At 39.1% G+C, this 24,264-nt stretch overlaps 1 protein-coding gene across 3 annotated transcripts in view; it reads right to left on the bottom strand.

The window, feature by feature from the left end:
- The window catches only part of KIF16B (kinesin family member 16B), a 370,094-nt gene that overhangs the window by 315,961 nt on the left and 29,869 nt on the right, over window positions 1-24,264 (bottom strand). For all 3 annotated transcript variants that reach the window (XM_027840333.1, XM_027840334.1, XM_027840332.1), the window contains exons 2-4: window positions 11,531-11,600; window positions 7,085-7,198; window positions 4,248-4,364 (exon numbers count right to left, since the gene is read on the bottom strand). In XM_027840333.1, coding sequence (XP_027696134.1) covers window positions 4,248-4,364; window positions 7,085-7,198; window positions 11,531-11,600 — 301 coding nt within the window. The remainder of the gene's footprint in view (window positions 1-4,247; window positions 4,365-7,084; window positions 7,199-11,530; window positions 11,601-24,264) is intronic.

Raw genomic sequence — 24,264 nt, 5'->3', positions numbered from 1 at the left:
GCCCAAGAATACAAAATCTGACACTGCTTCCATTTCTTCTCCCTCTATTTGCCAGGAAGTGATCGGATCAGTTGCCAAGATCTCAGCTGGTTTTGGGGAGTTTGTTTTGTTTTTTTGTTTTTTAAATGTTAAGCTTCAAGGCAGCTTTTACACTCTCCTCCTTCACCCTTATCAAGAGGCTTCTTAATTCCTCTTCACTTTCTGCCATCAGAGTTGTACCATCTGCATATCTGAGATTGTTGACATTTCTGCCAGCAACCTTAATTCCAGCTTTTGATTCATCCACTCTGGTATTTCTCATGAGGTACTCTGAATATGAATTAAGTAAATAAGGTGACAATATACAGCCTTGTCATACTCCTTTTCCAATCTTTAACCAATTAGTTGTTCCATGTTCAGTTCTAACTGTTTCTTCCTGACTCACATACAGGTTCTTCAGGAAACAAGTAAGATGACCTGGAATTCCTACTTCTTTGAGGACTTGTCATATTTTGTTGTGATCCACAGCGTCAAAGGCTTTAGTATAGTCAATGAAGAGGAAGATGTTTTTGCTTTCTCCATAATCCAGCAAACTTTGGGAATTTGGTTTCTAGTTCCTCTGCCTCTTCAAAAACCACCCAGCTTTTCTGGTAATTCTTGCTTCACATATTGCTGAAGCCTAGATTGTAGAATCTTGAACATAACTTTGCTGGCATGTGAAATGAGTGTAATTAGGCGGTAATTTGAACATTTTTTGGCATTGCCCTTCTTTAGATTGGGACGTAAACTGATCTTTTCCAATCCAGTGGCCACTGTTGAGTTTTCCAAATTTGCTGGCACATTGAGTATGGCACTTTAACAGCATAATCTTATAGCTCAGCTGGAATTTTATCACCTCCACTATGCTTATTGTTAGCAATGCTTCCTAAGGTCCACTCGACCTCAGTCTCCAGGATATCTAGCTCTAGATCAATCAGTAACCACATTCTTTCTTGTATAGTTCTAGGTTGTATTCTTACCACCTCTTCTTAACCTCTTCTGCTTGTGTTATGTCCCTAAAATTTTTGTCTTCTTTCATGCCTATTTTTGCATAAAACATTCCCTTGATATCTCTATTTTTCTTTTCTCTTTCCTTTTTTTTTTTTTGGCAAGGCAATTGGGGTTAAGTGACTTGCCCAGGGTCACACAGTTAGTAAGTGTCAAGTGTCTGGTCTGAGACTAGATTCGAACTCAGGTCCTCCTGACTCCAGGGCTGGTGCTCTATCCAGCACCACCTAGCTATCCCTTGTTACCTCTATTTTTCATGAAGAGATCTCTTGTCTTTCCCTGTTCTATTATCTTCTATTCCTTTGCATTACTCATCTAAGAAAACCTTATTTCTTCTTGCTATTCTCTGAAATTCTGTGTTGGGTATATCTTTCCATTTCTCCTTAGCTTTTCACTTTCCTTTCTCCCTCAGCTATTTGTAAATCCTCATCAGACAGCCGTTTTGCTTCCCTGCTCTTCTTTTTCTTTGGAATGGTTTTTGTTGTTGCCTCCTCTACAATATTGTGAACTTCTGTCCATAGTTCTTCAAGCGCTCTATTTACCAGACTTAATCCCTTAAATCTATTCCTCACCTTCATTTCATGCTCATGAGTGATGCTATTTAGGTCATACCCACACATTTAGATGGTTTTCCCTATTTTCTTCATTTTAAGTCTGAATTTTGCAATAAGAAACCCATGATCTGAGCCACAGTCAACACCAGGTCTTGTTTTAACTGACCATACAGAGCTTCTCTACCTCTGACTGCAAAGTATATGATCAATCTGATTTCTATATTGATGTCTGGTGATGTCCATGTGAAGAGTTGCCTTTTGGGTTATTGAAAAAAGAGTGTATTATGACCATCAAGTAATCTTGACAAAACTCTATTAATTATTATAATGCAAGGTAGATTGTGATAAACTGAAAATGGTAAATCTAGACAGCACTACAAGAAATAGGAAGAGAAATCACTTTCAGCTGGGTGCATCAGGGAAAGCTTAATGGATAAGGTGGCACCTGAGCTGGGCCTTTAAGGAAGAAAAAAAATTTTAACAAGCAGAGATGGAGAGGAAGCATGGCTGGAACATAGACAGCTTAAATGTACTAAGTGATGAGAACACACGACAAGATATGGGAACAAAAACTGACAGAGTATATGAAGAAGCATAGAGAGAAATAAGGCTAGAAAAGTAAGTTGGAGCCAAATGCAGGGAGCCCAAGGTGCTGGGTTAAGAAGTCTGTAATTCGTCACTGAGGGTTTTTGGTCAGAAGAGTAACATGGTCAGAACTCTACATCAGTAAGATTACTTTGGCAGCTGTATGAAGAAGAGGAAAGACTAAAGGCAGGAATGAGTATCACAAAGAGTACAGGATAAGAGGCAAGGAGGACCTGGCAAAGATGATGGCATTGTTACTGGAGAGTAAGAAATAGACAGGAGAATCAGAGTGAAGCTTGAATCAATGAGACTTGGAAGCCAATTGACAGATAGACAGGAAAGATTTAAAGCCAACTCTGAGATTAGTCCATATGACTACTTAGATGGTTGTACCTTTGACAGAAATAGGGAAGCTGGAAGGAAAGTTATAGGATGGGGGGTAAGGGTGGAGGGGAGGACTGAGGAGCAGGGTCAGTGAGAGGACTTGAATGCAGTTTTGGACAAGTTAAATTTAAAGGTCTAGTGGGACATGTGGCTGGAAATGTCAAATGGGCAACTGGAAACATGGGACTGGAGTTCGGAGGAGAGAACAGATGTGGATATAAAGACTTGGGAGTCATCTGCCTAGCTGATAACCGAAACTATGAAAATGAATAAGATTACCAGGGCACTCAGAGCAGTAAAAGGGGCCAATGACAGAGCCTTGGGGACCAGGGACACTTAGGGGGCAAGAAGAGGAGGGAAAACCCCCAAAGGAGACTGAATCCAAGCCTCATTTTACAGTAAAAGAAACTGAGGCGCTCTCATTTTTTTTCTCACTGAAAAAGATAAAGACCCAAATTATGTATAATCTATTCTAATTCCAAACAAAATCTTGCCATTCATAGCCTACTTTATAAATGCCTAAGCTAGCCATGTGTGGATTCATATGCAAATATCACTTTTATTGAGTTTTGAATATTAAAGCTAGAAATCTTCATTTTGATGCTTTCCAAGTTGCTAGGTGAGACTCAGCTCACAAACCAACTCACTTCCATAATTCAGACAACTCTTAAAGTTCTACCTCCTCTCTGAACCACAGACCCCTATGATGAATGGTGGAGCCAGAAGGGACCTTAGAGATTACCTAGCCCAATGTCCTTATTGTACAGAGGAGGAGAGCCAGGGGCCAAGCCCTGGAGCCCCAGGTGTAAGGGTTAGAGCTTCAGCGAGAATAGAGTAGTAAAGATCACATGGAAATTCTTCAAGTTCAGTATTTACATTTAAGAAACTTAACAATATCCTTATTTTAGATGCCTGAGAATAAGCAGCAAAACATTTAGAGCGCCTTAATCCCTTCCATATTTTCACGCTTCACCTTTTACATAGCTTTTTCACATACATTTGCAATAACTGCCAGTTATTTTCATTATGAGCTTTAGAAAGTAAAGGATCGCAACACTTTGTAAATCTAGAACAGATACAGGAGTGAAAAAACATTGTTAGCTTGTAATAGATTTTTAATAGTAATGTATGAGATAGACAGATGTAATATCTGATCTATTTTTTTTTTCATCTCTATGTTTTTTGGAGTCAATTCATTATTACTTTCTATTAATCTCTGTAGTACAGCCTCCCCAGACTTTTTATCAAATAGATTTACTGGATTTACATAATGTCTTTCTTCCAAAGATACAGATTTTTTAAATGAGTCTTTTCCAATTGGAAAAATGTAAAACTGTTTTTGAAAGAACAAAGTTAAATAGATTTTATTTAAAATTGTTGGCAAAAGAGCAGCATAAATTACTTTTAAGCCCAGGGTACTTTTTTGATAAGATTATAAAGACTTTTTTAAAAAAGAAAATAGGCTAGGACTTGCATCCGTTATTCATATTTATGCACTTAAAACTATTTCTAATTTAACATCTCTCCAAGGAAATTTAGTCCAACTTATTACTTGGCCTTATCCTATTACTACAGAATGAGCAGAACATAAAAACCAAATTGGTGCAGATCAAGGAGATAGAACAGAAGACAGTACCAGTCCTAAGTACGAAGTTATTATAAACAAATTTTGTTTCCACCACAATGTAAATAACGTACAGTATTTCCCATCATAGTGTAAGACTTCCCTGATCCGGTTTGCCCATAGGCAAAGACACAAGCATTATAACCTTCGAATGCAGACTGTAAGACATCAGTGCCAAGATTTGTGAAAACCTGAAAGCAAAAGAAAAAAAAAACCAATCATTACAGATCACAAAAACACATCTTATAATACTTTTAAATAACTATAAACCACCATGGTACAAATTATGACAAAACATGTATCCCTGATTTTGATAAGGAAAAAAAGTGTTTATACTAAAGCAGGTTAAAGTAGAATTCTTGAAATGTAAATAAGGAAGATTTTAAAGTATAACAATTTATCATTTCAGATTGATACAAAATTTTTAAAATTTAATTTTGTTACAATTTCCTCAAACTAAGTATTAAAAGTCTAAAAAGTATGGCATCCAGGAATTATAGCCCAATCCTATCACTGAATGGTCCAGTTACCTATCTATAAAGATAAATCAATTATCTCTCAAAGTTATCACTGAGTTTATTGATTGGTTGTACATGAGTAATGCTTTAATGACTAAACTCACCACTGTCAGGTTCCGTATGGCCTGTATGGTAACCTAAGGTTGTAACTGTTCTAGCAGAGTGCCAAGTCACATAGATCTAGCTAGGCCATGGGCACAGACTACATAGCCCTAATTGATGGGGAAGTGTTACTAAGATATTCCAAAATACCAAGTTCTGCTACATAACAAGAACACATGCTCATTCAGACTTAAGCCTAACGCAAAACTCCCTAGGGGTATAAAGACTCTCAACTGCTTTAAGAGTTGGGGGCTTTAAGAAGCTGCTTCCAACCCAATAAAACAGTGCATAAACCCAAATCTATTCCTAAGAAATCCCCTAGGACTCTACAGGCAAAGGTAGAAGACTGAGCTTCCAAAACAAAGTGACTGAAGATTGCTGTAAGGGAACAGCTGTAAGGATCTATTGGGTTGGAGTGGGCTGGGCAAGGATAAAGGGGGGAATTGTGAAGATCTATAAATGTTTCATCATTCTTTCAGAATTTTCAAAGGGCATACATTTTTCTTACCATATTTTGATGCATCAAGAAAACAAATCTTTAAAAGAACAATTACTGAATGGCTCTAAACTCAGATTTACCAAAAGTATAGTTCTAAGTAACTAAAGACTGCTCATGAGTGAAAATATCTCCCAAGCATCCCCTCCATGTTATAGGGTGAGGGGTGGTGAAGAAAGGAAACTTCAGGCAGCAGAGAACTCTCTGTTGTGCAATTAACAAAAGCTAAGAGCATCTGGCATTTTGGCCACCTGGGAGCCCAGCCCTTACTAGGGGACACTAACATTCTTAGTTAGAATCATGGAATCTTCCTGTGGGAAGGAAGGTGAGAGGTCATCTAGTCCACTTGTCATATGGATTTTTCTCCCACAAGAATTTAATCACATTTTAGGGACTTCCTGATGTAGAAGCTCCCTCTACCACCCATCCCCGTAACTTAAAGTCTGAAAACACTGGGAGACCCTGAAGCCACTTGCTTGTGATCAAACAGCTTAAATGTATCAGAGACAAGAGCTGAACGCAGGTCTGGCTGGCTCCAAACCTGACCTACCCTCCTTTACACCATGCTATAGGTATTACTCTTACTCTCTTAAAGCACAAGGCCCCCATTCTTTTATCTTATGCCACTTCTGTTAATGGAGGGAAAACATGCCCAAAGCAATCAGATATTCTGTTGTTTTTTTTTAATCTGTTTTGCAATTAAACAAAGGGTACAAGCATTTTTTTCTGACATTTCTGCCTAGAAGCACAGGTCCAACCAATGGATATTACTGAAGCACAGAGACATTAAGCAATTTGTCCAAAGTTACACAGGCATTACATAGATGGGACTAGAAGGCACCATGCCTAGCATGTAATAGGTGTTTGCTGATTGATTGTATAACATCACATGTATCAGCATCTGTCTTACACAAATGGGAAATGGAAGGCCCATGAAACTATGGATTTAGTCTAAAAGCTAAGAACAAGAGCTATTCTTTACAAGAGAAAAACAATGAAGAGGCCAACTTGCTTCTGCTTAGCTGCCTGCTGATAAGTCTCCCTTCTCATGGTATTTTCACAATGTTAATAATGAAAACCAATTTTAAAGAAATCTGATAACATACAAAGATGAACAAAAGAGACCTGATCACAGCACAAAATTATCAGGTTTAAGACATCAATAATTAAGAATCAAGAAATAATATTATTCATATAACACTTCTAAGGTGTGCATATGCTATGTGTGTTACATCATCTGTTCTTCACAACACTGTGAGATAGGTGCTATTGTTACCCCCTTTTTACATGGGAGGAAACTAAGACTGACAAAAATTAAATGACTTGCTCCTGGTCACAAAGCTAGTAAGAAAAGGGCTGAGGGAGCATTCAAACTCAAGTCTTCTGGTCAGCAAATCCAATAGTGAAAACTATTGTGTCACCTACCTGCCTCAATAGAATTGCTAAGTTTATATAAATAGACAGAAGTGGTGTGATTAATGACTGGAGAACTAGGCTGGAAGTCAGAAAGCCCTATGTCCAACCCAGCCCATGCCTCTGACTCATCCTAGCTTTGTGATATTGGGGAAAAAATCATTTCATTCCTTTGTGCTTTGGGTAACTCCCTAATACTTTGCTAGTAAGTCATGGACAGATTGGAGGTACTTCCCACACAGGGAGTTCCCAAACACTGAAGAAATCTTTTGCATACTCATATATGTAAACTAGTAACAGAAAATTTTAGGAAGAAGATTGGCAATACAAAAATAACATGTGCAACATGAAAATAAACACACTTAGATTTTAGAAGTCATACCATTTCTTGAGAAACATAATTTGGACTTTTAGAATCAGCAGAACAGAAGGAAAAGTCATAGGTAAAGGTTTTGGTACGTTCTCTTCCTGTATCTCCAGTCCCTCCCTCTGGAATCTAGAAAGGAAAAAAAAACAAACAAATAAATAAATAAACATTGCCATTTGACATGTAAAGTACTCCAGAAACAAGAGCAATCTTCCTAGAAATACCACTTGTCTGCTCAAAAACCTCTAGTGGTTTCCATTTTCTAAAGAAGTCTTAACTCTTTGCCTGAGAATTCATTACCACACAATCTTGCCTGAACTTACCTCTCCAGACTCATTTTCTGCTATCCCCCTACACAAACACTACGCTCTGAACAAGCTAAATCTTCCCACTGTTCCCCAAACAGAACTTGTATATCTTTGCTCATGCCGTACCCATTACTTTGAATACATACCACCCTCCATATCTAATTGTCATAATCTTACTCACCTTTCAGGCCAGATGATCTCTAAGATCCTTTTCCCTGTCATGATTCCAAGGCCCCACTTAAATGTTACTGCATTTATGAAGGCTTAGAAGGAGGTAGGATACATGGTAGGATTTAGAATCAAAGACCTGGGTTCAAATCCCAGCTTTGCCACCAGGTGACTTTGGGCCGGTCCTTAATTTCTGTGGGCCACAGCTCCTCATCCATCAAATGGAGAGACTGGACAAGTTGAGTTACAACATCCCACTCGGCTCTAGAACCAGGACCTCTGAACACCTCTGATTTCCCCAACCAAAAGTCATCGCTTCCACTTCTCCACAACTACAGCATTTTGTTTGTATTTAATCAAATGACATTTGCAATGGCCTCCCTTATATTGCTATGACATCTCAAACATAAATTTCTTAAGGACAGGGACTATGTCTCATACATCTTTGTAATCTCCACTTGATCTGCCATATATATTAATCATAATGGGCGCTTAATAAATTTTTACTGAACAAATAATGCATTTTCCTACACATTTTTTGTGGTGAAAAAATCCTATAAAAGTATTAAGAATCTCGACATCTTTGGCTGATCAATGAAAAAGATGATTTAAAGAAAAGGGATTTCATGTGCACAAAGAAAAGGAGAAGGTGTAAAATAGAACTATTTGGAACACTTTTTAGACTGTAAACATCTTGTGAGTTTCGGTCCCTTTCAACTAATGAATGTGTATTCATTCATTCATTCGTTTAGCTATTCAACAGTTAACTTTTTAGTAAGACACTATGCTAAACATTATGAAGGATACAAAGGTGTAATAAGTCTTGGTCCCTACAACTGATGTTTACAATCTAGTTGGAAAAAACACAGGTATATAAGAAAGTGTAATCCTGACCACTGACTGTCAGGTGACTGTGTTCAAATCCTGCCTTTGACACATATTAGCTATATGACCTGGGACAACTCCCTGGGCTTCAATTTCTTCATTTGTAAAATAAGTAAGTTGAACTAGGTGGCCTGTGAAGACCCTTCCAGCGCAAGATCTATGCTCTTATGGTCCTATGATTCTAAGTAGAGTATATGAACTATTCCTATAAAAGAGAAGCAATACTATGACATAGGTGTACGTAGAAATCGCTTTCAGACAGGATTTTGACAGTTTTAGACAGAAAAAGATCTATAATATAAAATATAAACACTCAAATCCCTTTGTGAACAACGTAGAATGCTGCCTCCCTTGTTTGGGAAGAATTCAGTTTTTTAAAAAAAGACGAAAATATATTTTTTCAATACTAGAGAAACATGGCCATGAAAAAACAGTTTCAAGAGCATCAAAGAGGTGAAGGACTAAGTGGAATACTTCAGAGCTACAAGCATGATGGGTGACAGTTAATCTCCATGTAACTAGCCAACACAGTGGATAAAGCTTGGGCCTAGTGCCAGGGAGACCAGCTCTGTGACCCTGGGCAACTCACATAATTTCTGTTTGCCTTAGTTTCCTCATCTGTAAAATAGGAATAATAACAGCACCTACCTCCCACAGTAATTGCAAGGATCAAATGAGATATGCTTGCACATAGTATTTAATGCTTGCAAATAGTATTTAATAAGTGCTTATTTCCTTCTTTCCCTCTTTATAACTACAGAAGGGAAAACTAAAAAATGGAAAATTACACAAACATTTGGAGAGCAGCATGATTTTGAAGGACTATCAATATGAGAGGGGAAATTTGGAAAGTTATAAAATTTTTAAGTAAAAAAGCAAGTGAGTGGACATCAGGAGGGTCTCATTTAAGCCAATAAAGGGTTTAGGAGACAGTTCATAAAAGAACTTGACATAGAAACCTGAGGAGAAGAATTGAGGACATGGCAGATGGGAAGGGAAGAGGCAGGAAATAAGCATTTATTTATAAAGCACCTACTATGTGCCAGCCATTGTGCTAACCATTTTTTATAAGCACTATCAAAAAAAATAGTAATAATTGATTCTCACAACCACCCTGGGAGATAGGGGTTATTATTATTGCCATTTTACAGCTGAGGAAACTGAGGCAAACAAAGGTTAAGGTTCACACAGCTAATAGTGTCTGACCCTGCATTTGAATTCAGATGTCTCCACTCTAGGTCCAGCACTGTGCCACAAGCTACTTTTCAGGTGGGCTGAAAACCTGATCTGTTGGATCTGTGGGAGTTAGAGAGCATCAGCTGTTAAAGGCTTCAGCCAATGACTCCTGACTGGTCAAAGAGAGAGTTAACATCATTGGCCAAGAAGTCCATGGACAGTTATTGCCCTTAAGCAGCACCTGGTGAGCTGGACAAAGGGGAAGTTTCTCATAAAGGTCTACTGCTCTCTGCTGCCATCTGTGGCTTGAGAAGGAAAACCAGAGAGGAGTCTGTGCAGATGCTTTGCTATTCTGGTGAGCTGTGGGGCCCAGAGCTCCATTTTGATTGGGCAATACAACCTCAAGTTGAGTTAACCAATAATAATAAAGCCTTTACTCTAATCACATGTGCTTCCCTGATTCTTTAAGTGTGTGCCTACTCTTCACCACAGATACAATGCATTGGGAGACTATAATACAGGTTCATACTCTATTTTACTACTGATGCTTTTGCATTAGCATATTAGTACCTATGAGTAAAAAGCTCCATTGCTGTGAGTGACTGATGGAGAGAAAACACACTGATTTGCGGCTCAAGAGCTAGAGTGGTGAATAGGGTGAGTATATTTCCCTTCCAGTGAGCTTCTTTCCTAGTACCCTGAGAGAGTTTGAATATAACCCTATATTGGTGGTCCATCCCTGGAAACAGACCTGCCAAGCTTAGAGCAGGTTGGAGTGATGGAGCCAACCCGGTGAAAGTCAGGGCGCTGACATGTTTAGGTAAGAAGTGTGAGGCCTCTACACACAGTGGGTTGTGACTACACCTCACGTTAGTGAAAATGTCACATCTGCTGCATCACAAATGATATAGGCATTAAGCACTATATGAAGGCAGATGGCTGTGGGCTGTCAAAGAGGACTTCATAGAAAATGTGAGATTTGAACCAGGCCTTGAATAATGAATATCATTTATATAGGTAAAAGGCTGGAGAGGCTAGGTTGGAGATGAGGGAAAGGAAAGGCATTTTAGGCCAAGGAACTGGTATGGACAAAGGGACAACTTTTGTTCAGATACAATTACAGCAAAACTTGTTGGTCTGGTATCAACTGACTCAAAAGCTTTGAAGATGAAAGTATTCCCTGGCTAAAGGGACAGAGCTACACTGCTTTGAAATGCAAAGTGTTTGGTCCCTCGAGCTGTGAACTAATCTGAACTTCTTTCTCTGAAGTCAATCAAGACCAGAAAAAGACCACAGTTTGCCAATAGGGCTGGCCTTATGAACACAAATCTACAAAGTCACAATGGAAAAGGGCTGAAATTACAAACAAAGCTTTTCCATTCTTCCTGGAACATTTCCTTATATGCTGGGTGAACAGTTCAGCTGAATGTCAGCATTAATGGTTTTCATTTTAAATGACAGGTTTCTAAACTTTTTCCTAGTGAACCTACTTTTCCAAATGACTAAACTATAACCTAAAATCATGAATTGAAATGAAATTTCTTGTAACACCCCTTTCCTAAACAGGTATAGTTTATGGGATATTCTGAACCAGTCAAGGCTCACAATATAGCACAAATAATACAACTGGTCTGCTAGCTTTCAGATGGCGATCTAATCTAGCTTCCAAACCAACACCAGCAACTAAAAGAAGATGCAAAGAAAGTAGGGGAAAGACAAAACTACTTTTCTATCCCCTCAGAGTATAATTTGGGTCAAAGTTAGATGTTAAAGTGACTTGAGATGGCTGATCTGAAGACAGAAAGTTGAGATGAGGGATGGCAGAAAACAGTTCTCAGACCAGATATTAAAACAGAAACATAAGAATTTTTCCCCATGAAGAAAATAAAGTCTACTGATCTCAAAAGAGAAACAAAGAACTTGCCTTTAAATTTGTGATTGTTGTTTTGTTTTTTTCCATGTGAATAATAAACTTGGCCTCCAAATCTTTTTCCCTGCAAACAAAAACATAATCCAATGTTAATAAAGAAAAGAACTTTATATACACTCACTGCAAATAGAGGTGTCATTTACTTTTAAATTAGCATGTAAAGTTATTTTACAAAGCGATTTAAAACTGATAATTATACCATTCTTTCTAGTGTAGAGGTAAACTTTTAACTTCTAGCAAAGTTCATCTGGATCTCATTCCCAAGCCTTCTTTCTCAAGTTCTTTTGTTGAAATAAAAAATTGAAGAAGAATGCTACATTAGGAATTTGTGTAATATGCTCTCTGGACACAAAATCATCTTCTGGACACAAAATCCAGTCTTCTGGATATCTACCAAGAATGAGAATCTCCAAAATAGAAGGGAGCTCAGTGGTTGCCTCCAGTGGGCCAACTGGTAGCAGAACAAGAATTCCCACTGCAAGCCAGACAAAGAGCCATGTAGCATTGTGTTTGAACCTCACCATTAGACGTGAACCCAGTATCCTGAGGCAGCCCACTCCAATTTGGAATACCTCCAACTTTGGAGTTTTTCTTGATCTTCAGCCTAAATCTGTAATTCCCATTCAGAAACCCCACCTGGTTCTCCTCTCTGAAGTCAAGCAGAACAATTCCAATACCTCTTCAACATAAGAGTCCCTTAAGTTTTCTTTTCTTGAGACTGAACTCTCAGGTTCCTTTAACCAAAGCTTATATAGACCTGAAGTCAGGAAGACCTGAGTTCAAGTACTATCTCAGATTTACTAGCTTGGTGATCCTGAGTAAATCACCTTACTTTTCAAAACTTCAGTTTCCTCATCTATAAAATGGGGGTAATAAAGTTTTTGTAAGGATCATGTGAGCTTTTGTGGATGCCATATCATGCTGAGCTTTCAATATATTGATCTCCCCAGATCTTTTTGAGACTAACTACTGTTGAGACACATTCTTGACCCATTAGAGGCAGGTAGGTGACACAGTGGATAGAGTACAACACCTGGAGTCAGGAAAATCCAAATTCAAATCAGACCTCTGACACTTACTAGCTGTGTAACATTGGGCAAGTCACTTAACCTCTGTCTGCCTCAGTTTCCTTAACTGTAAAAGGGAGATAGTAATAATAGCACTCACCTCCCAGCATTGTTGTAAGGATTAAAGGAGCTATTTGTGTAGCATTTAGCACAGTGCCTGGCACACAGTAGACACTTAATAAATGCTTATTTCCTTCCCATCTTGTTCTTATAAAACTTTTTAACCAAAATATAGGACTGTATATCCTTATTACATTTATCCCTATAACATTACACTCTATTTTGTTTGGCCCTGCATTTTATTCCATTGATATCTTCTTGGAATCTGACTTTATTATGCAGCATACTAGCAATCTCTTCTAGAATTTTGCTTGAAAAGCATGTCATCTATATCTTTACCCAGGTCTTCAACAAAAAATAGTAAAGAGCCAAGCACAAATCCTTGGAACACTTCCAAAACGGCATCAACCTATTAAAGATTACTCCTTGAGTCAAGTCATTCAACTGGCTCCCAAATGACCTGATGATACTATTGTCTAACCTACATCTCTCCATCTGATGTACAAAAATAGTATTTGAGATTTTGTTAACTATTTTGCAAAAATCTGAGTGTACTGCATCCTTTCAATTCCTGTAATCTATTAGTCTAGTAATCCTTTCAAGAAATGGAAACAAAGTTATTACAGCATGACTTGATTCTGATGAAGCCATCCTCTCTCTGTGGTCATTGCTTCCTTTTCCATGTTCGTTGACCACCATTTTAATTATGTTTGACATTTTTTTACCAGAACAAAAGTCAAGTTCAGTAGTCTATAAATTTGAAGATTACAGTCTATTTCTTGCTTAAAAGTTGGGACATCAGAGGCACAGCCAAGATGGTGGAGTAAAAGCAGGCACTTGCTTGAGCTCTCCCCTAAACCCCTCAAAATACTTATAAAAAATGACTCTAAATAAATTCTAGAACAGCAGAATCCACAAAAAGACAGAGTAAAACAAATTTCCAGCCCAAGACAACCTGGATGGTTAATTAGAAAGATCTGTTGCACCAGGCTGGGAGAGGAGAGCAATTCAGCATGGGCAGCGCAAGCAAAGACCAGGCCTCAGTGAACCTGGAGCAGGCCTCGGGGTACTGAATCAAGGGGAGCTGTGGCAGTTTCCAGACCTCTCAACCCACAAATGCCAAAGACAACTTAAAAGGTCCATGGGAAAGGTCTGTCAGACCTGAGTGAGAGAGGAACGTGGTCCACCCTGGTCCTTGCACAGCCCTGGGGTGGTGGCTGCTTCCAGAGCTCTCAGCCCACAGACAATTGGGGGACACAGCAGCTGATCAGAAGGATTGCAGGCATCTCTTTGATAGCACTAAGGCAGAATTCTCTTGCTTTGCCTATGCTTGGATCTGGGTCCGAGTCCTGGATGGCAGACCTGGGGCAAGGAGGAGCACTGGCATAGCAGAGCTCATGGCAGCAGTGGAGAGATAACCTGCCTCTCAATTCTAGGGTAGAAAAGACTGCTTGTGGTCACTCACAGACCAGAGCACAGGCCAGGAGAGGAGTAAACACCTCTCCTTAGAACATACCACCTTAGGGGCAGCTAGGTGGCGCAGTGGATGGAGCACCGGTCCTGGATTCAGGAGGAGCTGAGTTCAAATCTGGCCTCAGATACATAACACTTACTAGCTGTGTGACCCTGGGCAAGTCACTTAACCGCACTGCATAGCCAAAAAAAAGAACATACCACCTTGAAGAACTGAAAACTTACAGGCGCCTAGAAGTATCTCTGAAAATAGCTGCACAAAACCCCTGAAGCTTGGGACAGTACACCCTCGACACTAGAAGCAAAGCCCTACCCTAACAAAGAGTTTAAAAGTCAAGCAATTGACTGGGATGATGGGCAAACAGAGGAAAAAACTTGGACTACAGAATCTTACTTTGGTGACAAGGAAGATCAAAACATACAATGAGAAGAAGACAACAAAGTCAAAGCTCCTACAGCCAAAGCCCCCAAGAAGAATATGAATTGGTCTCAGGACATAGAAGAGCTCAAAAAATATTTTGAAAATCAAGTAAGACAAGTAAAGGAAAAATTGGGAAGAGAAATGAGAGTGATACAAGAAAATCATAAAAAATGAGTCAACAACTTGCTAAAGGAAACACAAAAAAAAAGCTTAAGAAAGTAAGACTAGCCCAAATGACAAAAGAGGTCCAAAAAGCCAATGAGGGGAAGAATGCCTTAAAAAGCAGAACTGGCCAAATGGAAAAAGAAGTCCAAAAGTTCACTGAGGAAAATAATTCCTTAAAAATTAAAGTAGAGCAAATAGAAGCTAATAACTCTATGAGAAATCAAGAAATTATAAAACAAAAATCAAAAAAATGAAAAAATAGAAGACAATGTGAAATATCTCATTGGAAAAACAACTGACCTGGAAAATAGATCCATGAGAGATAATTTTAAAATTATTGGACTATCTGAAATCCATGATCACAAAAAGAGCCTAGACATCATCTTTCAAGAAATTATCAAGGAAAACTGCCCTGATATTCTAGAACCAGAAGGTAAAACAGAAATTGAAAGAATCTACCGATCACCGCCTGAAAGAGATCCCCAAAGGAAAACTCCTAGGATTATTATAGCCCAATTCCAGAGTTCCCAGATCAAGGAGAAAATACTGCAAGCAGGCAGAGAGAAACAATTCAAGTATTGTGGAAACACAATCAGGTTAACACAAGATTTAGCAGCTCCTACATTAAGGGATCGGAGAGCTTGGAATATGATATTCTGGAGGTCAAAGGAGCTAGGATTAAAACCAAGAATCGCCTATCCAGCAAAATTGAGTGTAATCAATGAGTGGAAAAAATTGACTTTCAATGATGTAGAGGAATTTAATGCATTCTTGAGAAGCCAGAGCTAAATAGAAAAACTGACTTTCAAATACAAGACTCAAGAGAAACATGGGTAAACAGGAAAAAAGAAATCATAGGAGACTTTATTAAAGTTGAACTATTTACATTCCTACATGGAAAGATGATATTTGTAACTCATGAGACCTTCCTCATTATTAGGGTAGTTGGAGGGAATATATATATATATATATAGACAGAGGGCACAGGGTGAGTTGAAGATGAAGGGATGATATCTAAAAAAGAAAATTAAGGGGTGAGAGAGGAACATACTGGGAGAAGGAGAAAGGGAGAGGTACAATGGGGTAAATTATCTCACATAAGAGTCAAGAAAAAACTTTTACAATGGAGGGGAAGAGTGGGGAGGTGAGAAGGAATGAGTGAACTTTACTCTTATTGGATTTGGCTTAAGGAGGGAATAACATATACACCCAATTGGGTATGGAAATCTATCTTACCCTATAGGAAAGTAGGGGGGGAAGGAGATAAGAGAGGGAGGGGTGATAGAAGGAAGGGCAGATTGGGGGAGGGGGTAAATAGAAGAAAACACTTTTGAGGAAGGACAGAGTCAAAAGAGAGAATAGAATAAATGGGGGCTCAGATAGGATGGAGGGAAATATAGTCTTTCACAACATGACTCTTATGGAAGTGTTTTACGTGACTGCGCATGTATAGCCTATGTCGAATTGCTTGCCTTCTCAACGAGTGTGGGTGGGGAGGGAAGAAGTGAGAGAATTTGGAGCTCAAAAGTTTTAGAAACGAATGTTAGAAATTGTTTCTGTGTGTAATTGGGAAATAAGATACATAAGCAAAGGAGTATTAAATCTATCTTGCCCCACAGGAAAATACAAAAGGGAAGGGGATTGGGGGGGGGGTACGTGCAGTAACAGAAGGGAGAACAGATTGGGTGAAGGAGGAATCAGAATGCAGGCCATCATGGAGTGGGGGGAGGGGAGGAATGGGGAGAAAATTTGGAACTCAAAATCTTGTGGAAGTAAATGTTGAAAAATAAAAATAAATAAATAAATTGGAAAAAAAAAGTTGGGACATCATTTGCCCTTCTCCAGTCCTACAGAACCTTTCCTGTTTTCCATAATCATTCAAGGAGAATTGACAGTGGTTCAATAATCACAGTTGCCAGTTCTCTCAGTACCTTGAGATGTAGTTCATCTGGACCTGATGAGTTGAACTCATCAAGAATAGCTTGGTGCTCTCTTACAACCACTAAAAAAATGATGAAAGTCAAAATCCTCCAATACTTCATGTTTCAAAGTTATTTCTTAGTCTAGCTTGCAAATCATTACCAGAAACTGAAGGAAGATGCAGTAAGGGAAAGGATAAAACTGCTTTTCCATTCTCTCATGGTATGTTTGGGTCAAAGCTAAATGTTAAAATGACTTGAGATGGCTAGACTGAAAACAGGAAGCTGAGATGAGAGACGAGCAGAAAATAGTCTGTAAGCTTTATATAAACGCCAATGAGTGTTGTTGCTGTTATTGTTATCATCATATTCAGTATAGTTTAGACAGACACAGTCCTGGAATAGATCAATAGCCTTCTATTTAAGTTCAATGTCCATCAGACTCGAGAAGGTGGATAAAATAATTGCTTTTTGTAACTGAATAAAAGTTTTGCTTTAACAATAATAGCAGTTATAGAGTGTTTTAAGCTTTGCAAAGCATTTTACATATGTTATCTCATTTTATCCCTACAACAATGCTGTGCAGTAGCTGCCATTATTTTATAAATAATTTTATAAATTACAAATGGGAATTTTATAAATACAGAAACCAAGGCAAAAAGAAGTTAACTGACTTGCCCAGAGACCTGCCCAGAGCTAATAAATGTCTGAGGCTGGCTTTGAACTCAAGTCTTCCTGACTTGAAGTCATCCACTCAACCACCTAGCTGTCCCTGTACAAGAACTGTAGTATTACCACAGATAAAACTGTTGCATACAATCACATGGACATGACAATGAACTACAAAAATCTAAGACTAATATTTTTAATACATGTCACTGTGTCAAATACTCATAATCTCCAAATTATGTGGAATGTAAATCTTTCAATATATAGATAAAACTATTAGAAGAAATGACAATTATTTATAAACAAAATGAAGTACATAGCATCCTCATCACCCAAAAAATATCTAAGTCCATCTTCTGCAGACTCCATGAAAGCCTTTTGGTACAACTTCAGTATCACTGTGGAGTAGAGGCATGAGGATAAGACAATGTACATATTACAAATCTGCTAGCCTTATAAAGCAGTTTGTTTAAAAACAAACAAAACTGAAGGAAACCTTAGAGATCATCTTTCCAAACCTATTAATTTTACAGATGGGGAAACTGGCCTAAACGAATGATGTGACTTCTCAAAGGCTGTATACACAGGAAATCTGTGGCTCACAGCTTCTGGTTCCCAGGATACTGATCTAGTGCCAACCTATCTCCTCATTTCTCAAGTAGACCATACAATGCCTGGTAGGCTTGCCATTTTGGATAAAAACTTCACCAGGTAATAGAATAACTGAAAAGTATCATGATTAATTATTCTCAGCCCTGCCATAAATGTAACAAGGGATAGGTAGGTGGATCAATGGATAGAGCACAGGGCCTGGAGTACAGAAGACTCATTTTCTTGAGTTCAAATACGGCCTCAGACACTTACTAGCTGTGTGACCCTGGGCAAGTAGTTTAACCCTGTTTGCCTCATTTTTCTCATCTGTAAAATGAACTGGAGAAGGAAATGGCAAACCACTCCAATATCTTTGCCAAGAAAACCCCAAATGGGGTTACGAAGACTTAGACATGACACAAGAATAAATGTAACAAGCCTTTATGGCATCTGCTTCCTAACAATGCTCCTTTGTAATGATCAAGAGCTAACAGCCCAGAGTGCCCCTATTCCAGGAAGCTTTTAGTCTCAGAATCTATGAGCTAAACAGTGCCATCTCAATGAAATCTAAACTTTTGAGGCTGGCATTCACGATCCAATTTAATCTCCTACTATATCCCATCATGACACATGTTCTTTGACCAGGTCAGTCTCCTTACCATCTCTGCTCATTCTTGATTCCATACTTTTGTCTACACTGTTATTTGTCCTTTATGGAATGCCCTTCCTATTTACCAATATAACTCTGGCTTTAAAGCCTAGATTACTGGATGAGGAATCAGAAGACCTGTTCTAGGTCTGGCTCAACATTAGAAGCTATATATAGTTATAGAAAGAGGGTGGGCTTGGAGTCAGAAGACCCATACTGGAATCTGAGATCTGATACGTATTAACTATGTGACTTTTGGCAAATCACTTAACTTTTCTAAGCCTGAGTTTCTTCATCTGTAAAATGGGTATAACGTTTGCATTATCTATCTTGCAACTTCGTTTTAAGGAAAGCAAATCCTGATGTTAGATAAAAATGAACCAGGATAATTGTTATCATTGATAATGACAATAAACTATACACCTCAGTTCTCTCATCTGTACTAGATGTATAGATGACCTCTAACCTTCCAATTAGGATTCCTCCAGCTAGGTGGGGCAGTGGACCATCATTATTCTATACAAGCTTAATACCTTTGTTCACAGTCCATTCTACACTATCACTAGTCGATACAATGAATAGAGCACTGGTCCTGAAGTTAGGAAGACCTGAGTTCAAATTTGACCTCAGACATTTATTAGCAGCTGTGTGACCTTGGGCAGGTCAATGAACCTGTTTGCCTCAGTTTGGTCATCTATAAAATGGGGATAATAATAGCACCTATCTTGCAGGGTTGTTTAAGGATGATATGAGGTAATAATTATAAAGTGTTTAGCACAGTGCCTGGCATGTAGTAAGTGCTATATAAATGTTAGAAATTATTATTATTGTATATTTATATGCTGCCCTTGAATTGTTCTCTAGTTGTTTTCTCAAGCTCCAGGAAGACAGGAGCCATGTCTTCCATAGCCTTTACGACAGATGCAGTATTAAGTGTGTTTCTATATATCCATCAGGCACTCAAGAAATACTACTATCATTTTTTAAAGCTCAGACGAAAATGTGGAATGCACCGTGTTTCACAGGTAAACACCATTTGTTGGGCAAGAGAACACAGGAGGGCTCCTAAGACTAACAGATATTCTAGCACAGGTTCACTTCTTTTCAATCAATCGGAATTTATTAAGCCTCTACTGTGTTCCAAGCACTAGGAGACTCAACAACCAAAGTGAGACTCTGGTCCTTGACCTCAAAGAGCTTATATGCTTCTATTCCACTAAGGGGAGCCACGTTCACTGACAAAAACAAGGTATGCGTCCATTTGCTTAGAACAGATAATGCTGAGGTTTGGGGACGACTAATTTTGGAAATCGGTAAAGGTACCACTTGACCTCAGCCTTAAAGGGAACAGGGGTAAGACGGAGAACATTTCTTGCTGAGAGGAATGTCTTTGCAAAGGCAGAGGAAGGAGATGGTATGTCAGGAGAAAAGCAGGCCAATTTCATTGGAATAGAGAGTGCATGGGAAAAGGTGCTATCTAACCAGCCTGAGGCTGGAGTCTGGTTGTAAAGGGCTTTAAAAGCCAAACAGAAGAGCCTGGATTGTAACCTCCATCAAAGGAGAGCCACTTCCTCTGGATCAGAGGACTGACACATACCTTTGAGCTTTAGGAATACCAATTTGGCAGCTGGGAGGAGCATGGATTGGGGAGGAAATAGGATTTAAGGAGTATAAATAGGAGGCTTCAGTCACAGTCCCAGAAGAGACAATGAGGATCCAGGCTAGGATAGTCATGGTGGGATTAGACAGAAGGGAACAGATGAAGAGGCAGAACTGACAAGGTATGGCAATTGAATGAATGAGGGACGATGAAGAGGAGACTAGGTTTCAGAAGAATAGTGATGTTCATGAAAGGAACAGAAGAGTCAGGAGGAGGATTGTTTTTGAGAAGAAAGAGACTGAACTCTGCTTTGGACATGGTGAGCTTCTGAAGCCTGAGGAACATCCAGGTGGAAATGTCAAGCTGACAGCTGAAGATCAAGCTGGGCCTGACTCTCCGAAGAGAGGGAAATGAGGGCTAGATAAAAAGATCTGTTAGTCATCTCCTTAGAAAGGATCAGGAAATCCACAGGACCTGGTGAGGTCACAGAGATAATATAGAACAAGAGAAAGCGAAAGGACCCAAAACAACCCTGAGGTATATCCATGCATAAGGAGCAGCATGTAGACAATAGAACCACCAAGGAGACCAAGAAAGATCAGTGTGACACGCAAAGAATTATGACAAAGCAATGCCAGGAAAACCCCAGAAGGAGAGAATATCCTACCATCATAGAAAGTAAGACAGAAAGTAAGAAGGGAACTGAGAAGTCATCTAGCCCAAAATGGAAACTGGGGCTCAAAGGGGCTCCGGAGTGAACTGCTCAAGGTCACACAGGTAGTAAGCTGTGAACCCAGGTCCTCTAACCAAAAATCCAATGCTTGATTCTTCTTCACCACTGTTTCCTACATCCAGAAGAAAGGGGTGCTCAATAGTGTCAAACACTGCAGAGGTCAAAATCGACTAGGGCTGAGAAAATGTCACTGAGAGATCTCTGGTGAACTTGCAGAGGCCCTTTCTGCAGGAAGCAGAGTGGAGAACCTTGGAATTCCAGGAAGCAAACCAAAGGCTAAATTAACTCAGCCTTAGGCTTTATTTCAAGGTGTGATTTTAAAGGGTCACCTGAGAGTTCTGAGGTAAACTATCATTCTAAATTTACATGAATGGAAGTATTCTGTCAGATTCGATGCTAATACCTTTAACTTAGTTTGAGGTGGAAGGACACTCAGGAGAAGCAGCACAATTAATATATGCCTAAAGACCTGTGAAGAGAAAGAAGACAAGACTCAAGTGTTTCCTACTCTGAATAATAATAATAATGATAATAATAGCAGCTAGCAATTACATAGCACCTACTATGTGCCAGGCATTGTGCTAAAGTGTTATACAAATATTATCTCGCCTAATCCTCACAACCACCCTGGGAGGCAGATGCAATTATTATCCCCATTTTACAATTAAGGAAACTGAGGCAGAGGTTAAGTGACTTGCACAGGGTCACACAGCTAGTAAGTCTGAGGCTACATTTGAACTCAGGTTTTCCTGACTCCAAGGCCAGCATTCTATCCACTGAACTACCAGTTGCCCTGAGCCAAGCACTTAATAAAGGCTTGTTAACTGATTTATAAAATGTAATATAATAGCTAGTATTTACATAGCATTTTGCAAACCTTAAAGTGCTTTACACATGTTAGCTCTTGTGATCTTCACAACTCTGGGAGGGAGGCGCTATGATCCTCATTTTATAGTTGAGGAAACTGAGGCAGACAGCCCTGCCCAAGGTCACATAGCTAGGAAGTCTCTGAAGCAGTATTTTAATCCAGGTCTTCCTGACTCCAGGCCCAGCACTCTGTCCATTATACCACCAGCTACCTAATGGTTCTGAAGTAAACAGAATGTCATCTCTTGATGTTAAGTTAACGATAACATAAAACCATGTTAGAAAGACACAGTTGAGTACGCACACTCAGAAGCAGAAGAGCACATACCGATTTCTACATTTCCAAGAATCAAACATCCTTTGTATTGTTCTTAGTCCTGATCACCATACCTGATGCTCTCTAGACTGTCTACCCACAAAAGTATCATATGAAGTCTATAAACAAGGACTGCATGCTATGAAACCCCATTAGTACTTATGTTTACCAACATCTGCGAAAAGTTGTTGTTTCACTGAGTGAACACAGAGAATCCTGAAGCTGTTTTCCTGTTGACATTAGCTATATGTCACTTCTCTGGAACCTCTTCATATCAGTATTATCAGGCTGTTAGAAATTCTGATGACACTTAAAGACTGAAATGTCCTTTATTCTAAAGGGCTAATTATTTTTAATAACAAATAACAAGATCAACTTATAAAATCTATATCCACAGACCTGTCCCTATCACACCTATACATTTATAAAGGAATTCTCAGGTTGGAGGGTTACCTTGGCATACAACCAGGAGCATTCTGAAAACAAGAATTAGATGTGCAACATATTTTTAAGACAAGTTTAATGTTTATTTAAATTTAATGTTAAGTTTAACAAAACAATCAAGCCCTCATCTATAGTCTTTGCCAATTTCCAACGTATAAATACTCACATTGAAAATTTAACAAGCCAGAGCTGGCTCCAACACACCCTTGCATACAACCAGAAACGTCTTTCAAAATCAGAGCCTTGTGGCCATAAAAAGTAAAGTAAACTATGGAAATGTCTAAAAGCAAGCTCAGTACAACAAATGCCTTGGAAGCCTTCTTCTACTGTACACTTCTTCAAAAGACCTGGATATCCTTATTACTGACACTAAATACAACCCTTCTTCACCATGAGTTGCTGTGGCCAAAAAGATTCATCATCTGGTAACAACCTTTTAGTAATGATGATTACATTCACCAAAAAGAATCTGGCATCCTCTAAAACTGAATCTAGCCTGTGTACCTTTTCAACTCAGCAGTTACCAAGCACTGCTGAGAGGCATTATTAAAAGGAAATAGAGCTCACAACCTGTGACCTCTTGGCTCCAAGCTAATTTCTGTAAAATCAACTCCTACTGCTCAATTATTAGGAAAAAAACAAAACAAAACACTGACTAGTAAGTATTGAGAAGGCTCTTGGGTGGCTACTTCAAGCAATATCCCTAAGTTCCCTTGAACTTCTTAGAAAATGTCATTATCAAGGAGTCACCATGCACAGTGATCAGCTAGTGAGCTGTGACTCCAAACACAGCTGCAAACACCCAATAGCAACACTTCAGAACAGTAATAATAAATAGTGGGACAGAGAGAAATAATTATAGTCACTGTTTGATTGTCACCAGGATGTCAAGGTGAATTAACCACAACAAAGCTTGCTTTCTTGCTCCTAATCAGTTGGTAATACTCAACACCCTCAATTTTTTGAAGTTCATATTATTTGCTTGAGACGCAGTAGTACCACAGTGGATAAAAAGCCGGCCCTCTGAACCAAGAAGGCCCGGGTTCATTCAAGTCCCTCCTCTGAAGCATACTGACTACTCTGCATTTCTCACCCTCCAGGCTGCAATCTGGACTTTCACTTTGAGCACCCCTGAAACTCCCTTGTCCTGGAAGACCCCTTCAACCCTGGAACTGCCCCTGTGGCCCCCTCTCTTGCTCTGATCGTGGATGGCTCCTCCCAGAACCTCCATGTGAGTAGGTGCCAGGACATCTATCTCTTCATTTCTCACCAGGGTGCAATCCAGACTCTCCTATCATGGCCTGAGTAATCTCCTTCCCTCCTGTGTCCCCCTTTTCCAGCTTTTTTTTGGTGTGTTTTCTTCTCCAGTAAAATGTAAACTCCTTGAGAAGTGGGATTGTTTCTTTTTGCTTGTTATTAGTATTTCCAGTACTTAGCACAGCGGCCAGCACATGGTAAGCCTTAACAAAGAAATGTTTAGGGGGCAGCTAGGTGGCGCAGTGGATAGAGCACAAGCCCTTAAGTCGGGAGGACCTGAGTTCAAATCCAATCTCAGACCAAACACTTGACACTTACTAGCTGTGTGACCCTGGGCAAGTCACTTAACCCCAATTGCCTAAATAAAAAAATAAAAATAATAAAAAAAAAAGAAATGTTTGCTTACTGGGTTCCAAACCCAACTCCCCTACCCACATGCTTTCCTCACTTACCTAGGTGTTTGAGCATGTTGCTTAAGAAAATTACAGAACAATGTT

The sequence above is a fragment of the Vombatus ursinus genome, unplaced genomic scaffold (genome assembly GCF_900497805.2).
Source record: "Vombatus ursinus unplaced genomic scaffold, bare-nosed wombat genome assembly UNPS02014841.1, whole genome shotgun sequence".
NCBI classification, from domain to species: Eukaryota; Metazoa; Chordata; class Mammalia; order Diprotodontia; family Vombatidae; genus Vombatus; species Vombatus ursinus.
The sequence above is the reverse complement of the archived record's forward strand: the minus strand, read 5'-3'. Positions and strand labels throughout refer to the sequence as shown.